Genomic DNA, 18,926 nt, shown 5'->3' on the forward strand with positions numbered 1-18,926 from the left:
CAGTAACCCCCCCTAATAAAGATATGTTCTGGGGACCAGGGGTGTGACTGGGTAAAGCTGGGTGGTCAGTAACCCCCCCTAATAAAGATATGTTCTGGGGACCAGGGGTGTGACTGGGTAAAGCTGGGTGGTCAGTAACCCTAATAAAGATATGTTCTGGGACCAGGGGTGTGACTGGGTAAAGCTGGGTGGTCAGTAACCCTAATAAAGATATGTTCTGGGGACCAGGGGTGTGACTGGGTAAAGCTGGGTGGTCAGTAACCCTAATAAAGATATGTTCTGGGGACCAGGGGTGTGACTGGGTAAAGCTGGGTGGTCAGTAACCCCCCTAATAAACATATGTTCTGGGACCAGGGGTGTGACTGGGTAAAGCTGGGTGGTCAGTAACCCTAATAAAGATATGTTCTGGGGACCAGGGGTGTGACTGGGTAAAGCTGGGTGGTCAGTAACCCTAATAAAGATATGTTCTGGGACCAGGGGTGTGACTGGGTAAAGCTGGGTGGTCAGTAACCCCCCTAATAAAGATATGTTCTGGGGACCAGGGGTGTGACTGGGTAAAGCTGGGTGGTCAGTAACCCCCCTAATAAAGATATGTTCTGGGACCAGGGGTGTGACTGGGTAAAGCTGGGTGGTCAGTAACCTCCGTAATAAAGATATGTTCTGGGACCAGGGGTGTGACTGGGTAAAGCTGGGTGGTCAGTAACCTCCGTAATAAAGATATGTTCTGGGGACCAGGGGTGTGACTGGGTAAAGCTGGGTGGTCAGTAACCCCCCTAATAAAGATATGTTCTGGGGACCAGGGGTGTGACTGGGTAAAGCTGGGTGGTCAGTAACCCCCCTAATAAAGATATGTTCTGGGGACCAGGGGTGTGACTGGGTAAAGCTGGGTGGTCAGTAACCCTAATAAAGATATGTTCTGGGGACCAGGGGTGTGACTGGGTAAAGCTGGGTGGTCAGTAACCCTAATAAAGATATGTTCTGGGGACCAGGGGTGTGACTGGGTAAAGCTGGGTGGTCAGTAACCCCCCTAATAAAGATATGTTCTGGGGACCAGGGGTGTGACTGGGTAAAGCTGGGTGGTCAGTAACCCCCCTAATAAAGATATGTTCTGGGACCAGGGGTGTGACTGGGTAAAGCTGGGTGGTCAGTAACCCTAATAAAGATATGTTCTGGGGACCAGGGGTGTGACTGGGTAAAGCTGGGTGGTCAGTAACCCTAATAAAGATATGTTCTGGGGACCAGGGGTGTGACTGGGTAAAGCTGGGTGGTCAGTAACCCTAATAAAGATATGTTCTGGGGACCAGGGGTGTGACTGGGTAAAGCTGGGTGGTCAGTAACCCCCCCTAATAAAGATATGTTCTGGGGACCAGGGGTGTGACTGGGTAAAGCTGGGTGGTCAGTAACCCCCCTAATAAAGATATGTTCTGGGACCAGGGGTGTGACTGGGTAAAGCTGGGTGGTCAGTAACCCCCCTAATAAAGATATGTTCTGGGACCAGGGGTGTGACTGGGTAAAGCTGGGTGGTCAGTAACCCTAATAAAGATATGTTCTGGGACCAGGGGTGTGACTGGGTAAAGCTGGGTGGTCAGTAACCCCCCTAATAAACATATGTTCTGGGACCAGGGGTGTGACTGGGTAAAGCTGGGTGGTCAGTAACCCCCCTAATAAAGATATGTTCTGGGGACCAGGGGTGTGACTGGGTAAAGCTGGGTGGTCAGTAACCCCCCTAATAAAGATATGTTCTGGGTACCAGGGGTGTGACTGGGTAAAGCTGGGTGGTCAGTAACCCTAATAAAGTCATAGGTAGGGGTAGAGATAGAGTAATCACCTGCATCTTGTGGTATGCTCCCAGGGTTCCAGAGACTCTGGGACATCTGAAGGCTGTGTAGGTGGCCCGGTACACATCCCCACTGCTGTCCACCCCCTTTACATAGGGAGGGGCGAAGGAAGACAGGTACCACCTCACCTGTTCTCCTCTGTTCTCCACCTCCACAGAGGACTCTGACGAAGGAAGAGACGGCTTTAGATCAAAACACTGGAAACAGGAACATTCTTCAAGAACATACACAGCATTTCGTATTATCTACAGGGGAAATAGGGCTATTGACTGGCAACTGCAAACTCCAGAGATTATAGATATGTCCCAACGCTGAGTAACGCTGGGAGTCAGAGATTATAGACATGTCCCAACACTGAGTCAGAGATTATAGATATGTCCCAACGCTGAGATTATAGATGTGTCCCAACACTGAGTCAGAGATTATAGATATGTCCCAACGCTGAGATTATAGATATGTCCCAACGCTGAGATTATAGATGTGTCCCAACGCTGAGATTACAGATGTGTCCCAACGCTGAGATTACAGATGTGTCCCAATGCTGAGATTATAGATGTGTCCCAATGCTGAGATTATAGATGTGTCCCAATGCTGAGATTATAGATGTGTCCCAATGCTGAGATTATAGATGTGTCCCAATGCTGAGATTATAGATGTGTCCCAATGCTGAGATTATAGATGTGTCCCAATGCTGAGATTATAGATATGTCCCAATGCTGAGATTATAGATATGTCCCAACGCTTAGATTATAGATATGTCCCAACGCTGAGTCAGAGATTATAGACGTGTCCCAATGCTGAGATTATAGATATGTCTCAACGCTGAGTAACGCTGGGAGTCAGAGATTATAGATATGTCCCAATGCTGAGATTATAGATATGTCCCAATGCTGAAATTATAGATATGTCCCAACGCTGAGATTATAGATATGTCCCAACGCTGAGATTATAGATATGTCCCAACGCTGAGATTATAGATATGTCCCAACGCTGAGATTATAGATATGTCCCAACGCTGAGTAAGGCTGGGAGCCAGAGTGTCTCCTACCTGAGGTTTCTCCTGAGGGCGTGGCAGGAAACACGATGGTACGGTTACTGATCTCTACCGTGGCTGGAGCTGTCCTGGTCAGGGGGGGTTGGCCTGCAGGGGGCAGCATGGCGGTGGGCATGGGGCTAGCAGTCTGAGGAGGAAGGGGGGCTAGGCTCCGGTCTGCTGGGGCCGTTGATACATCCAGAGCCAGGTCCTGACGGATCTGGACTTTGATGAACTGGACAGCAGGAGGAGAGAAAATAACATCATTAAGGGGGAGAGCCACCACATCAAGACATTGAGGGTGGGGGGGGCACCACATCAAGACATTGAGGGGGGGCACCACATCAAGACATTGAGGGGGGGGGCACCACATCAAGACATTGAGGAGGGGGGGGGCACCACATCAAGACATTGAGGGGGGGGGGGGGCACCACATCAAGACATTGAGGGGGGGGGGGCACCACATCAAGACATTGAGGGGGGGGGCACCACATCAAGACATTGAGGGGGGGGGCACCACATCAAGACATTGAGGGGGGGGGCACCACATCAAGACATTGAGGGGGGGGGCACCACATCAAGACAATGAGGGGGGGGGCACCACATCAAGACATTGAGGGGGGGGCACCACATCAAGACATTGAGGGGGGGGGGGGGCACCACATCAAGACATTGAGGGGGGGGCACCACATCAAGACATTGGGGGGGGGGGGGGGGCACCACATCGAGGGGCCCCACCACACCACATCAAGGCATTGAGGGGCCCCACCACATCATATCAAGATATTGAGGGGCCCACAACATCATCACTACCTTCTGTTGATCGTCACACTGGACATAGATTTGGCCACTCCATGGAAACATGGATGTCCTGGTTGCTAGGGACGGATTAGGACTGATGAGGATCTGGAGGTGGCACCTGGGAACAAAAAACTATGGTGAAACACCCCTAGTACTATAGTCACCTGGTAAAACACCCCTAGTACTAGTCACCTGGTAAAACGCCCCTAGTAATACAGTCACCTGGTAAAACGCCCCTAGTACTACAGTCACCTGGTAAAACGCCCCTAGTAATACAGTCACCTGGTAAAACGCCCCTAGTAATAGTCACCTGGTAAAACGCCCCTAGTAATACAGTCACCTGGTAAAACGCCCCTAGTACTATAGTCACCTGGTAAAACACCCCTAGTACTACAGTCACCTGGTAAAACACCCCTAGTACTACAGTCACCTGGTAAAACGCCCCTAGTACTACAGTCACCTGGTAAAACGCCCCTAGTACTACAGTCACCTGGTAAAACGCCCCTAGTACTACAGTCACCTGGTAAACGCCCCTAGTACTACAGTCACCTGGTAAAACGCCCCTAGTACTACAGTCACCTGGTAAAACGCCCCTAGTACTACAGTCACCTGGTAAAACGCCCCTAGTACTACAGTCACCTGGTAAAACGCCCCTAGTACTACAGTCACCTGGTAAAACGCCCCTAGTACTACAGTCACCTGGTAAAACGCCCCTAGTACTACAGTCACCTGGTAAACGCCCCTAGTACTACATTCACCTGGTAAAACGCCCCTAGTACTACAGTCACCTGGTAAAACGCCCCTAGTACTACAGTCACCTGGTAAAACGCCCCTAGTACTACAGTCACCTGGTTAAACGCCCCTAGTACTACAGTCACCTGGTTAAACGCCCCTAGTAATACAGTCACCTGGTAAAACGCCCCTAGTAATACAGTCACCTGGTAAAACGCCCCTAGTAATACAGTCACCTGGTAAAACGCCCCTAGTAATAGTCACCTGGTAAAACGCCCCTAGTACTATAGTCACCTGGTAAAACACCCCTAGTAATAGAGTCACCTGGTAAAACACCCCTAGTACTATAGTCACCTGGTAAAACACCCCTAGTAATATAGTCACCTGGTAAAACTAACTAACTATGGTGAAAGAAGGCCATGTTGAGGTGTACTGGTTACCGTCCGAGGCTTCCTACTGCGGTTCTATCTAGAAGGCCATGTTGAGTTGTACTGGTTACCGTCCGAGGCTTCCTACTGCGGTTCTATCTAGAAGGCCATGTTGAGGTGTACTGGTTACCGTCCGAGGATTCCTACTGCGGTTCTATCTAGAAGTCCATGTTGAGGTGTACTGGTTACCGTCCGAGGCTTCCTACTGCGGTTCTATCTAGAAGGCCATGTTGAGGTGTACTGGTTACCGTCCGAGGCTTCCTACTGCGGTTCTATATAGAAGTCCATGTTGAGGTGTACTGGTTACCGTCCGAGGCTTCCTACTGCGGTTCTATCTAGAAGGCCATGTTGAGGTGTACTGGTTACCGTCCGAGGCTTCCTACTGCGGTTCTATCTAGAAGTCCATGTTGAGGTGTACCAGTTACCGTCCGAGGCATCCTACTGCGGTTCTATCTAGAAGGCCATGTTGAGGTGTACCGGTTACCGTCCGAGGCTTCCTACTGCGGTTCTATCTAGAAGTCCATGTTGAGGTGTACTGGTTACCGTCCGAGGCTTCCTACTGCGGTTCTATCTAGAAGGCCATGTTGAGGTGTACTGGTTACCGTCCGAGGATTCCTACTGCGGTTCTATCTAGAAGGCCATGTTGAGGTGTACTGGTTACCGTCCGAGGATTCCTACTGCGGTTCTATCTAGAAGGCCATGTTGAGGTGTACTGGTTACCGTCCGAGGCTTCCTACTGCGGTTCTATCTAGAAGTCCATGTTAAGGTGTACTGGTTACCGTCCGAGGCTTCCTACTGCGGTTCTATCTAGAAGGCCATGTTGAGGTGTACTGGTTACCGTCCGAGGATTCCTACTGCGGTTCTATCTAGAAGGCCATGTTGAGGTGTACTGGTTACCGTCCGAGGCTTCCTACTGCGGTTCTATCTAGAAGTCCATGTTGAGGTGTACTGGTTACCGTCCGAGGATTCCTACTGCGGTTCTATCTAGAAGGCCATGTTGAGGTGTACTGGTTGGCTGGCCAGGACAACACAAAGCTGTGTGTGTGTGTGTGTGTGTGTGTACATACTGTGGTTCTATAACTCCATGTTGAGGGGTAATAGTGAGACAGTGGGCTGGCCAGGACAACTCAAAGCTGTGTGTGTGTGTGTGTGTGTGTACATACTGTGGTTCTATAACTCCATGTTGAGGGGTAACAGTGAGACAGTGGGCTGGCCAGGACAACTCAAAGCTGTGTGTGTGTGTGTGTGTGTGTGTGTGTGTGTGTGTGTGTGTGTGTGTGTGTGTGTGTGCATACTGTGGTTCTATAACTCCATGTTGAGGGGTAACAGTGAGACAGTGGGCTGGCCAGGACAACTCAAAGCTGTGTGTGTGTGTGTGTGTGTGTGTGTGTACATACTGTGGTTCTATAACTCCATGTTGAGGGGTAACAGTGAGACAGTGGGCTGGCCAGGACAACTCAAAGCTCAGCTCTCTGGATGAGTGGTTCTGGATCAGGACATGTCTGGTGTTGGGGGCTCCGTCTGGACAACACACATTATAAACCAAAGGAAAGGGTTTAATTATATTCTATTAAAAACTACAAAAAAACGTTTCATGAACAGAAAATCTGGAGCGTCAATGTTTCTGTCCTGAGAGACCTTGCACAGGCTGCAAAGAGCACAGAGTTAGTCTCAAACAGTGAGATGATAATACTGACTGATAGTGGGAGAGGTGAGGACCAGCTGTTCAGGCTGGAGGCTCCAGGAGTCCCTGTGGTCCCCTGGTTCTGTCCCTGTCCCAGAGGCCTCTGTCCTGGGTAAGGCGGGGCCTTGAGGACCCTTCACAGGCAGTACATCCAGAGACACGTTGCTGATGTGACGGTCTGAGTTCCCAAAACCACTACAACATGATAAGACAACAACGTTATATAACCATTAACACCACTACTACAACGTTACATAACCATTAACACCACTACTACAACGTTACATAACCATTAACACCACTACAACGTTATATAACCATTAACACCACCACTACAACGTTATATAACCATTAACACCACCACTACAACGTTATATAACCATTAACACCACCACTACAACGTTACATAACCATTAACACCACTACTACAACGTTACATACCATTAACACCACCACTACAACGTTATATAACCATTAACACCACCACTACAACATTATATAACCATTAACACCACTACTACAACGTTACATAACCATTAACACCACTACTACAACGTTACATACCATTAACACCACCACTACAACGTTATATAACCATTAACACCACTACTACAACGTTATATAACCATTAACACCACCACTACAACGTTATATAACCATTAACACCACCACTACAACGTTACATAACCATTAACACCACTACAACGTTATATAACCATTAACACCACTACAACGTTATATAACCATTAACACCACTACAACATTATATAACCATTAACACCACCACTACAACGTTATATAACCATTAACACCACTACTACAACGTTATATAACCATTAACACCACCACTACAACGTTATATAACCATTAACACCACTACAACGTTATATAACCATTAACACCACCACTACAACGTTATATAACCATTAACACCACTACTACAACGTTATATAACCATTAACACCACTACTACAACGTTATATAACCATTAACACCACCACTACAACGTTATATAACCATTAACACCACCACTACAACGTTATATAACCATTACACCACTACAACGTTATATAACCATTAACACCACTACTACAACGTTATATAACCATTAACACCACCACTACAACGTTATATAACCATTAACACCACCACTACAACGTTATATAACCATTAACACCACTACTACAACGTTATATAACCATTAACACCACTACTACAACGTTATATAACCATTAACACCACTACAACAACGTTATATAACCATTAACACCACTACAACGTTATATAACCATTAACACCACTACTACAACGTTATATAACCATTAACACCACCACTACAACGTTATATAACCATTAACACCACTACTACAACGTTATATAACCATTAACACCACTACAACGTTATATAACCATTAACACCACCACTACAACGTTATATAACCATTAACACCACCACTACAACGTTATATAACCATTAACACCACCACTACAACGTTATATAACCATTAACACCACTACAACGTTATATAACCATTAACACCACTACAACGTTATATAACCATTAACACCACCACTACAACGTTACATAACCATTAACACCACTACAACGTTATATAACCATTAACACCACCACTACAACGTTATATAACCATTAACACCACTACTACAACGTTATATAACCATTAACACCACTACAACGTTATATAACCATTAACACCACCACTACAACGTTATATAACCATTAACACCACCACTACAACGTTATATAACCATTAACACCACTACAACGTTATATAACCATTAACACCACCACTACAACGTTATATAACCATTAACACCACCACTACAACGTTATATAACCATTAACACCACTACAACGTTACATAACCATTAACACCACCACTACAACGTTATATAACCATTAACACCACCACTACAACGTTATATAACCATTAACACCACTACTACAACGTTACATAACCATTAACACCACTACAACGTTATATAACCATTAACACCACCACTACAACGTTATATAACCATTAACACCACCACTACAACGTTATATAACCATTAACACCACCACTACAACGTTATATAACCATTAACACCACTACTACAACGTTATATAACCATTAACACCACTACTACAACGTTATATAACCATTAACACCACTACAACGTTATATAACCATTAACACCACTACAACGTTATATAACCATTAACACCACCACTACAACGTTATATAACCATTAACACCACCACTACAACGTTATATAACCATTAACACCACCACTACAACGTTATATAACCATTAACACCACCACTACAACGTTATATAACCATTAACACCACCACTACAACGTTATATAACCATTAACACCACCACTACAACGTTATATAACCATTAACACCACTACAACGTTATATAACCATTAACACCACCACTACAACGTTATATAACCATTAACACCACCACTACAACGTTATATAACCATTAACACCACCACTACAACGTTATATAACCATTAACACCACTACAACGTTATATAACCATTAACACCACCACTACAACGTTATATAACCATTAACACCACCACTACAACGTTATATAACCATTAACACCACTACAACGTTATATAACCATTAACACCACCACTACAACGTTATATAACCATTAACACCACCACTACAACGTTATATAACCACTAACACCACTACAACGTTATATAACCATTAACACCACCACTACAACGTTACATAACCATTAACACCACTACTACAACGTTATATAACCATTAACACCACCACTACAACGTTATATAACCATTAACACCACCACTACAACGTTATATAACCATTACACCACTACAACGTTATATAACCATTAACACCACTACTACAACGTTATATAACCATTAACACCACCACTACAACGTTATATAACCATTAACACCACCACTACAACGTTATATAACCATTAACACCACTACTACAACGTTATATAACCATTAACACCACTACTACAACGTTATATAACCATTAACACCACTACAACAACGTTATATAACCATTAACACCACTACAACGTTATATAACCATTAACACCACTACTACAACGTTATATAACCATTAACACCACCACTACAACGTTATATAACCATTAACACCACTACTACAACGTTATATAACCATTAACACCACTACAACGTTATATAACCATTAACACCACCACTACAACGTTATATAACCATTAACACCACTACTACAACGTTATATAACCATTAACACCACCACTACAACGTTATATAACCATTAACACCACTACAACGTTATATAACCATTAACACCACTACAACGTTATATAACCATTAACACCACCACTACAACGTTACATAACCATTAACACCACTACAACGTTATATAACCATTAACACCACCACTACAACGTTATATAACCATTAACACCACTACTACAACGTTATATAACCATTAACACCACTACAACGTTATATAACCATTAACACCACCACTACAACGTTATATAACCATTAACACCACCACTACAACGTTATATAACCATTAACACCACTACAACGTTATATAACCATTAACACCACCACTACAACGTTATATAACCATTAACACCACCACTACAACGTTATATAACCATTAACACCACTACAACGTTACATAACCATTAACACCACCACTACAACGTTATATAACCATTAACACCACCACTACAACGTTATATAACCATTAACACCACTACTACAACGTTACATAACCATTAACACCACTACAACGTTATATAACCATTAACACCACCACTACAACGTTATATAACCATTAACACCACCACTACAACGTTATATAACCATTAACACCACTACAACGTTATATAACCATTAACACCACTACTACAACGTTATATAACCATTAACACCACTACAACGTTATATAACCATTAACACCACTACAACGTTATATAACCATTAACACCACTACAACGTTATATAACCATTAACACCACCACTACAACGTTATATAACCATTAACACCACCACTACAACGTTATATAACCATTAACACCACCACTACAACGTTATATAACCATTAACACCACCACTACAACGTTATATAACCATTAACACCACCACTACAACGTTATATAACCATTAACACCACCACTACAACGTTATATAACCATTAACACCACTACAACGTTATATAACCATTAACACCACCACTACAACGTTATATAACCATTAACACCACCACTACAACGTTATATAACCATTAACACCACCACTACAACGTTATATAACCATTAACACCACTACAACGTTATATAACCATTAACACCACCACTACAACGTTATATAACCATTAACACCACCACTACAACGTTATATAACCATTAACACCACTACAACGTTATATAACCATTAACACCACCACTACAACGTTATATAACCATTAACACCACCACTACAACGTTATATAACCACTAACACCACTACAACGTTATATAACCATTAACACCACCACTACAACGTTACATAACCATTAACACCACTACTACAACGTTATATAACCATTAACAGCCTGTATGTTCTAAGCAGAGAGAAACACTCTAGAAACCAAATGAGGTGTGAGATGAAAACATTCGTATGATTACGTTCTTTCCTAAAGGTATGATATTCAGTCCCCAGTACCTGTCAGCCTCCGAGCCTCTCCTGGTGACAGCTAGGAGGGGCTGGACATGGGGGTCAGTCCTTCCAGAGTCCAAGGTCTCTGTGCTGCCCAGCACTGACAACACCACCTTACTCAGGTTCCCATAGAACAACTGGGCCTGGTTGGGGCTCTGGGGCAGGTCGTAGGCTGGAGACAACAGCATGGGAAATCATGAGCTAAACTTAGTGGGTCAAGTCAACCCATACATTACACACACTATACATACACACCCATACATTACACACACACACACCCATACATTACACACACACACACACACACACACCCATACATTACACACACACACACACCCATACATTACACACACACACACACACACACACCCATACACACACACACACACACACATTACACACACACACACACATTACACACACACACACACCCATACATTACACACACACACACACCCACCCACCCATACATTACACACCCACACCCACACCCACACCCACACACACACACATACATACATACATACATACACACACAGTTGATGTCAGAAGTTTACATACACCTTAGCCAAATACATTTAAACTCAGTTTTTCACAATTCCTGACATTTAATCCTAGTAGACATTCCCTGTCTTAGGTCAGTTAGGATCACAACTTTATTTTAAGAATGTGAAATGTCAGAATAATAGTAGAGAGAATGATTTATTTCAGTTTTTATTTCTTTCATCACATTCCCAGTGGGTCAGAAGTTTACATACACTCAGTTAGTATTTGGTAGCATTGCCTTTAAATTGTTTAACTTGGGTCAAACGTTTCTGGTAGCCTTCCACAAGCTTCCCACAATAAGTTGGGTGAATTTTGGCCCATTCCTCCTGACAGAGCTGGTGTAACTGAGTCAGGTTTGTAGGCCTCCTTGCTCTCATACACTTTTTTCAGTTCTGCCAACAAATATTCTATCAGATTGAGGTCAGGGCTTTGTGGCCACTCCAATACCTTGACTTTGTTGTCCTTAAGCCATTTTGCCACAACTTTGGAAGTATGCTTGGGGTCATTGTCCATTTGGAAGACCCATTTGTGACCAAGCTTTAACTTCCCGACTGATGTCTTGAGCTGTTGTTTCAATAAATACACATTTTACTTCTCATGATGCCATCTATTTTGTAAAGTGCATCAGTCCCTCCTGCAGAAAAGCACCCCCACAACATGATGCTGCCACCCCCGTGCTTCACGGTTGGGATGCTGTTCTTCGGCTTGCAAGCCCACCACTTTTTCCAAAAACATAGCGATGGTCATTATGGCCAAACAGTTCTATTTTTGTTTAATCAAACCAGAGGACATTTCTCCAAAAAGTATGATCTTTGTCCCCATGTGCAGTTGCAAACTGTAGTCTGGCTTTTTTATGGTGGTTTTGGAGCAGTGGCTTCTTCCTTGCTGAGCGGCCTTTCAGGTTATGTCGATATAGGACTCGTTTTACTGTGGATATCGATACTTTTGTACCTGTTTCCTCCAGCATCTTCACAAGGTCCTTTGCTGTTGTTCTGAGATCAATATGCACTTTTCGCACCAAAGTACATTCATCTCTACTATTGTTTGTACAGATGATCGTGGTACCTTCAGGCTTTTGGAAATTGCTGCCAAGGATGAACCAGACTTGTGTTGGTCCACATGTTTTTTCTGGTCTTTGCTGATTTCTTTTGATTTTCCCATGATGTCAAGCAAAGAGGCACTGAGTTTGAAGGTAGGCCTTGATATACATCCACAGGTGCACCGCCAATTGACTCAAATTATGTTAATTAACCTATCAGAAGCTTCTAAAGCCATGACATCATTTTCTGGAATTTTCCAAGCTGTTTAAAGGCACAGTAATCTTAGTGTATGTAAACGTCTGACCCACTGGAATTGTGATAAGTGAAATAATCTGTCAGTATCTGTCATTGGAAAAATGACTTGTGTCATGCACAAAGTAGATGTCCTAACTGACTTGCCGAAACTATAGTTTGTTAACAAAAAATGTGTGGAGTGGTTGAAAAATGAGTTAATGACACTAATCTAAGTATGTAAACTTCCGACTTCAACTGTGTGTGTGTGTGAGAGAGAGAGAGAGTGGTACCCTAGTGTATAGAACAGGGGTCTCCAACAGGTTGATCTACCAGTAACTCACAGACCACCTACGAGTAGCTCGCCAAACCATTCTGACTGCAAAATGTCACTAACAAATCCTGCAAGTATCAGACACCGCAAGCTCCCATCTCATCAAAGCAACATTACCCTACCCCTGTTCTAGAAAGACCCATGACCCTTACCCTCCAGGACCTGTTCCTCCCCCAGGAACCTCTCGTTGAAGTTGAGTCCTTTCAGCAGACTGTTCTCTGACAGAATCTTCCTGCCTGCATCAGGCTTCGACAGCAGCAACCTGGGGGACAGGAGATGGAGAGGGTGGTGAAATCAGTCTCCTTACAGTGTTGTAAATCAAACTAGAGGGCCTGGAGAACAGAAACAGACAGTAGTGGACCAAACGGTTCTGTCTGACAGCCCGGATCAACCTCCTCAAAGCCTCTATAATGCTATTGCTTCACAAGATGGCTGTTTAAAAGTCAGGTTAATGACAGCCCATGTAAGAAACAGAGGGACAGGTCCTCACCTCCTGAACTGTTGTCGTGAGACCTCGTCTCCACAGAAGAGACAGACTGTGGCCAGGACGGCATTAGCTGACTGACACAGAGTCTGCTCTCTCTGGGTCACCTTCATCAGAACCGTGATCACCTGGAGAAAGAACCAGTTCACACCATCTATTAATGATAGAAACATCTCTCCATCTCTCCAGTCAGGTAGTCCAGTTCACACCATATATTAATGATAGAAACATCTCTCCAGTCAGGCAGTCCAGTTCACACCATCTATTAATGATAGAAACATCTCTCCAGTCAGGCAGTCCAGTTCACACCATCTATTAATGAGAAACATCTCTCCATGTCTCCAGTCAGGCAGTCCAGTTCACACCATCTATTAATGATAGAAACATCTCTCCAGTCAGGCAGTCCAGTTCACACCATCTATTAATGATAGAAACATCTCTCCAGTCAGGTAGTCCAGTTCACACCATCTATTAATGATAGAAACATCTCTCCAGTCAGGTAGTCCAGTTCACACCATCTATTAATGATATAAACATCTCTCCAGTCAGGCAGTCCAGTTCACACCATCTATTAATGATAGAAACATCTCTCCATCTCTCCAGTCAGGTAGTCCAGTTCACACCATCTATTAAAACTTCTTGCTCCTACTTGAGACGCAGACGTCTCAAGTAGGCACCTGGAAATGCAAATGCGCTACGCTAAATGCTAAATGTACTCGTTAAAAATCAAACGTTCATTAAAATATACATGTAGGGTATTGAATTAAAGCTACACTCGTTGTGAATCTAGCCAACAAGTCAGATTTTTAAAATGCTTTTCGGCGAAAGCATGAGAAGCTATTATCTGATAGCATGCAACACCCCAAAATGCCTGAAGGCGACGTAAACAAAATAATTAGCGTAGCCGGCGCTACACAAAAACGCAGAAATAAAATATAAAACATTCATTACCTTTGATGATATTCTTTGTTGGCACTCCTATATGTCCCATAAACATCACAAATTAGTATTTTTCCCCGATTAAATCCGTCCATGAATGCCCAAAATATCCATTTGTATAGCCTGTCTGCATCAGGAAAAAAGCTCTCTTCCAACACGCAACGTCATGTTTAAAAATTATATAAGTTGCCTATATTCTTTGACAAAACACTTCAACCTACTTTTATAACCCAACTTTAGGTATTTGTAAACGTTAATAAGCGATCAAATTGATCACTGGGCGATCTGTATTCAATAGCAGCTACAAAAGAAAACAGTGTCCATTTTTCAATCTTCCAAAATCGATTGAGGTAGGCTGGATGGAATCACGGATCTATTGATAATGTCTCAATGGATTTTTGTCAATGAAAATGACGTTTTTGGCGACATCGTGTGGAAGCTGTAGGAATCCGTCTCCATATTAAATTTGGTTTCCTTTAAATAATCCATGAAAGGGGCGCATGGATACTTTTTTCAGATTTCAGTGACCAGTTTTTCTTGCGCTTTTCGATGAAACACACGCTCTGTTATAGTCACAGCCGTGATTTAACCAGTTTTAGAAACTTCAGAGTGTTTTCTATCCACACATACTAATCATATGCATATACTATATTCCTGGCATGAGTAGCAGGACGCTGAAAAGTTGCGCAATTTTTAACAGAATGTTCGAAAAAGGAGGGGGTAGGATAAAGAGGTTAATGATAGAAACATCTCTCCAGTCAGGTAGTCCAGTTCACACCATCTATTAATGATAGAAACATCTCTCCAGTCAGGCAGTCCAGTTCACACCAACTATTAATGATAGAAACATCTCTCCAGTCAGGTAGTCCAGTTCACACCATCTATTAATGATAGAAACATCTCTCCAGTCAGGCAGTCCAGTTCACACCATCTATTAATGATAGAAACATCTCTCCATCTCTCCAGTCAGGTAGTCCAGTTCACACCATCTATTAATGATAGAAACATCTCTCCTGTCAGGTAGTCCAGTTCACACCATCTATTAATGATAGAAACATCTCTCCAGTCAGGTAGTCCAGTTCACACCATCTATTAATGATAGAAACATCTCTCCAGTCAGGCAGTCCAGTTCACACCATCTATTAATGATAGAAACATCTCTCCTGTCAGGTAGTTCAGTTCACACCATCTATTAATGATAGAAACATCTCTCCAGTCAGGCAGTCCAGTTCACACCATCTATTAATGATAGAAACATCTCTCCAGTCAGGCAGTCCAGTTCACACCATCTATTAATGATAGAAACATCTCTCCAGTCAGGCAGTCTAGTTCACACCATCTATTAATGATAGAAACATCTCTCCATCTCTCCAGTCAGGTAGTCCAGTTCACACCATCTATAAATGATAGAAACATCTCCCCATCTCTCCAGTCAGGTAGTCCAGTTCACACCAACTATTAATGATAGAAACATCTCTCCATCTCTCCAGTCAGGTAGTCCAGTTCACACCATCTATTAATGATAGAAACATCTCTCCAGTCAGGTAGTCCAGTTCACACCATCTATTAATGATAGAAACATCTCTCCAGTCAGGTAGTCCAGTTCACACCATCTATTAATGATAGAAACATCTCTCCAGTCAGGCAGTCCAGTTCACACCAACTATTAATGATAGAAACATCTCTCCAGTCAGGTAGTCCAGTTCACACCATCTATTAATGATAGAAACATCTCTCCAGTCAGGCAGTCCAGTTCACACCATCTATTAATGATATAAACATCTCTCCATCTCTCCAGTCAGGTAGTCCAGTTCACACCATCTATTAATGATAGAAACATCTCTCCTGTCAGGTAGTCCAGTTCACACCATCTATTAATGATAGAAACATCTCTCCAGTCAGGCAGTCCAGTTCACACCATCTATTAATGATAGAAACATCTCTCCATCTCTCCAGTCAGGTAGTCCAGTTCACACCATCTATTAATGATAGAAACATCTCTCCTGTCAGGTAGTCCAGTTCACACCATCTATTAATGATAGAAACATCTCTCCAGTCAGGTAGTCCAGTTCACACCATCTATTAATGATAGAAACATCTCTCCAGTCAGGCAGTCCAGTTCACACCATCTATTAATGATAGAAACATCTCTCCTGTCAGGTAGTTCAGTTCACACCATCTATTAATGATAGAAACATCTCTCCAGTCAGGCAGTCCAGTTCACACCATCTATTAATGATAGAAACATCTCTCCAGTCAGGCAGTCCAGTTCACACCATCTATTAATGATAGAAACATCTCTCCAGTCAGGCAGTCTAGTTCACACCATCTATTAATGATAGAAACATCTCTCCATCTCTCCAGTCAGGTAGTCCAGTTCACACCATCTATAAATGATAGAAACATCTCCCCATCTCTCCAGTCAGGTAGTCCAGTTCACACCAACTATTAATGATAGAAACATCTCTCCATCTCTCCAGTCAGGTAGTCCAGTTCACACCATCTATTAATGATAGAAACATCTCTCCAGTCAGGTAGTCCAGTTCACACCATCTATTAATGATAGAAACATCTCTCCAGTCAGGTAGTCCAGTTCACACCATCTATTAATGATAGAAACATCTCTCCATCTCTCCAGTCAGGCAGTCCAGTTCACACCATCTATTAATGATTGAAACATCTCCCCATCTCTCCAGAAACATCTCCCCATCTCTCCAGTCAGGCAGTCCAGTTCACACCATCTATTAATGATAGAAACATCTCTCCAGTCAGGCAGTCCAGTTCACACCATCTATTAATGATAGAAACATCTCTCCAGTCAGGTAGTCCAGTTCACACCATCTATTAATGATATAAACATCTCTCCAGTCAGGCAGTCCAGTTCACACCATCTATTAATGATAGAAACATCTCTCCATCTCTCCAGTCAGGTAGTCCAGTTCACACCATCTATTAAAACTTCTTGCTCCTACTTGAGACGCAGACGTCTCAAGTAGGCACCTGGAAATGCAAATGCGCTACGCTAAATGCTAAATGTACTCGTTAAAAATCAAACGTTCATTAAAATATACATGTAGGGTATTGAATTAAAGCTACACTCGTTGTGAATCTAGCCAACAAGTCAGATTTTTAAAATGCTTTTCGGCGAAAGCATGAGAAGCTATTATCTGATAGCATGCAACACCCCAAAATGCCTGAAGGCGACGTAAACAAAATAATTAGCGTAGCCGGCGCTACACAAAAACGCAGAAATAAAATATAAAACATTCATTACCTTTGATGATATTCTTTGTTGGCACTCCTATATGTCCCATAAACATCACAAATTAGTATTTTTCCCCGATTAAATCCGTCCATGAATGCCCAAAATATCCATTTGTATAGCCTGTCTGCATCAGGAAAAAAGCTCTCTTCCAACACGCAACGTCATGTTTAAAAATTATATAAGTTGCCTATATTCTTTGACAAAACACTTCAACCTACTTTTATAACCCAACTTTAGGTATTTGTAAACGTTAATAAGCGATCAAATTGATCACTGGGCGATCTGTATTCAATAGCAGCTACAAAAGAAAACAGTGTCCATTTTTCAATCTTCCAAAATCGATTGAGGTAGGCTGGATGGAATCACGGATCTATTGATAATGTCTCAATGGATTTTTGTCAATGAAAATGACGTTTTTGGCGACATCGTGTGGAAGCTGTAGGAATCCGTCTCCATATTAAATTTGGTTTCCTTTAAATAATCCATGAAAGGGGCGCATGGATACTTTTTTCAGATTTCAGTGACCAGTTTTTCTTGCGCTTTTCGATGAAACACACGCTCTGTTATAGTCACAGCCGTGATTTAACCAGTTTTAGAAACTTCAGAGTGTTTTCTATCCACACATACTAATCATATGCATATACTATATTCCTGGCATGAGTAGCAGGACGCTGAAAAGTTGCACAATTTTTAACAGAATGTTCGAAAAAGGAGGGGGTAGGATAAAGAGGTTAATGATAGAAACATCTCTCCAGTCAGGTAGTCCAGTTCACACCATCTATTAATGATAGAAACATCTCTCCAGTCAGGCAGTCCAGTTCACACCAACTATTAATGATAGAAACATCTCTCCAG

The 18,926-nt window shown here is 42.8% G+C and overlaps 1 protein-coding gene across 16 annotated transcripts in view; it reads right to left on the reverse strand.

The window, feature by feature from the left end:
* The window catches only part of LOC110511365 (nucleoporin SEH1), a 114,313-nt gene that overhangs the window by 14,432 nt on the left and 80,955 nt on the right, over nt 1-18,926 (reverse strand). For all 16 annotated transcript variants that reach the window (XR_005042083.1, XR_005042082.1, XR_005042084.1 and 13 more), the window contains 8 exons: nt 13,874-13,995; nt 13,536-13,645; nt 11,239-11,404; nt 6,530-6,711; nt 6,230-6,353; nt 3,685-3,790; nt 2,887-3,106; nt 1,829-2,001 (listed from right to left, as the gene is read on the reverse strand). Coding sequence is in view for 11 of the 16 variants with exons in the window: in XM_036973251.1 (XP_036829146.1) it covers nt 1,829-2,001; nt 2,887-3,106; nt 3,685-3,790; nt 6,230-6,353; nt 6,530-6,711; nt 11,239-11,404; nt 13,536-13,645; nt 13,874-13,995 (1,203 nt within the window). In the remaining 5 variants the exon portion in view is untranslated. The remainder of the gene's footprint in view (nt 1-1,828; nt 2,002-2,886; nt 3,107-3,684; nt 3,791-6,229; nt 6,354-6,529; nt 6,712-11,238; nt 11,405-13,535; nt 13,646-13,873; nt 13,996-18,926) is intronic.

Source organism: Oncorhynchus mykiss, unplaced genomic scaffold, assembly GCF_013265735.2.
Source record: "Oncorhynchus mykiss isolate Arlee unplaced genomic scaffold, USDA_OmykA_1.1 un_scaffold_226, whole genome shotgun sequence".
In the NCBI taxonomy this organism is placed as follows: domain Eukaryota; kingdom Metazoa; phylum Chordata; class Actinopteri; order Salmoniformes; family Salmonidae; genus Oncorhynchus; species Oncorhynchus mykiss.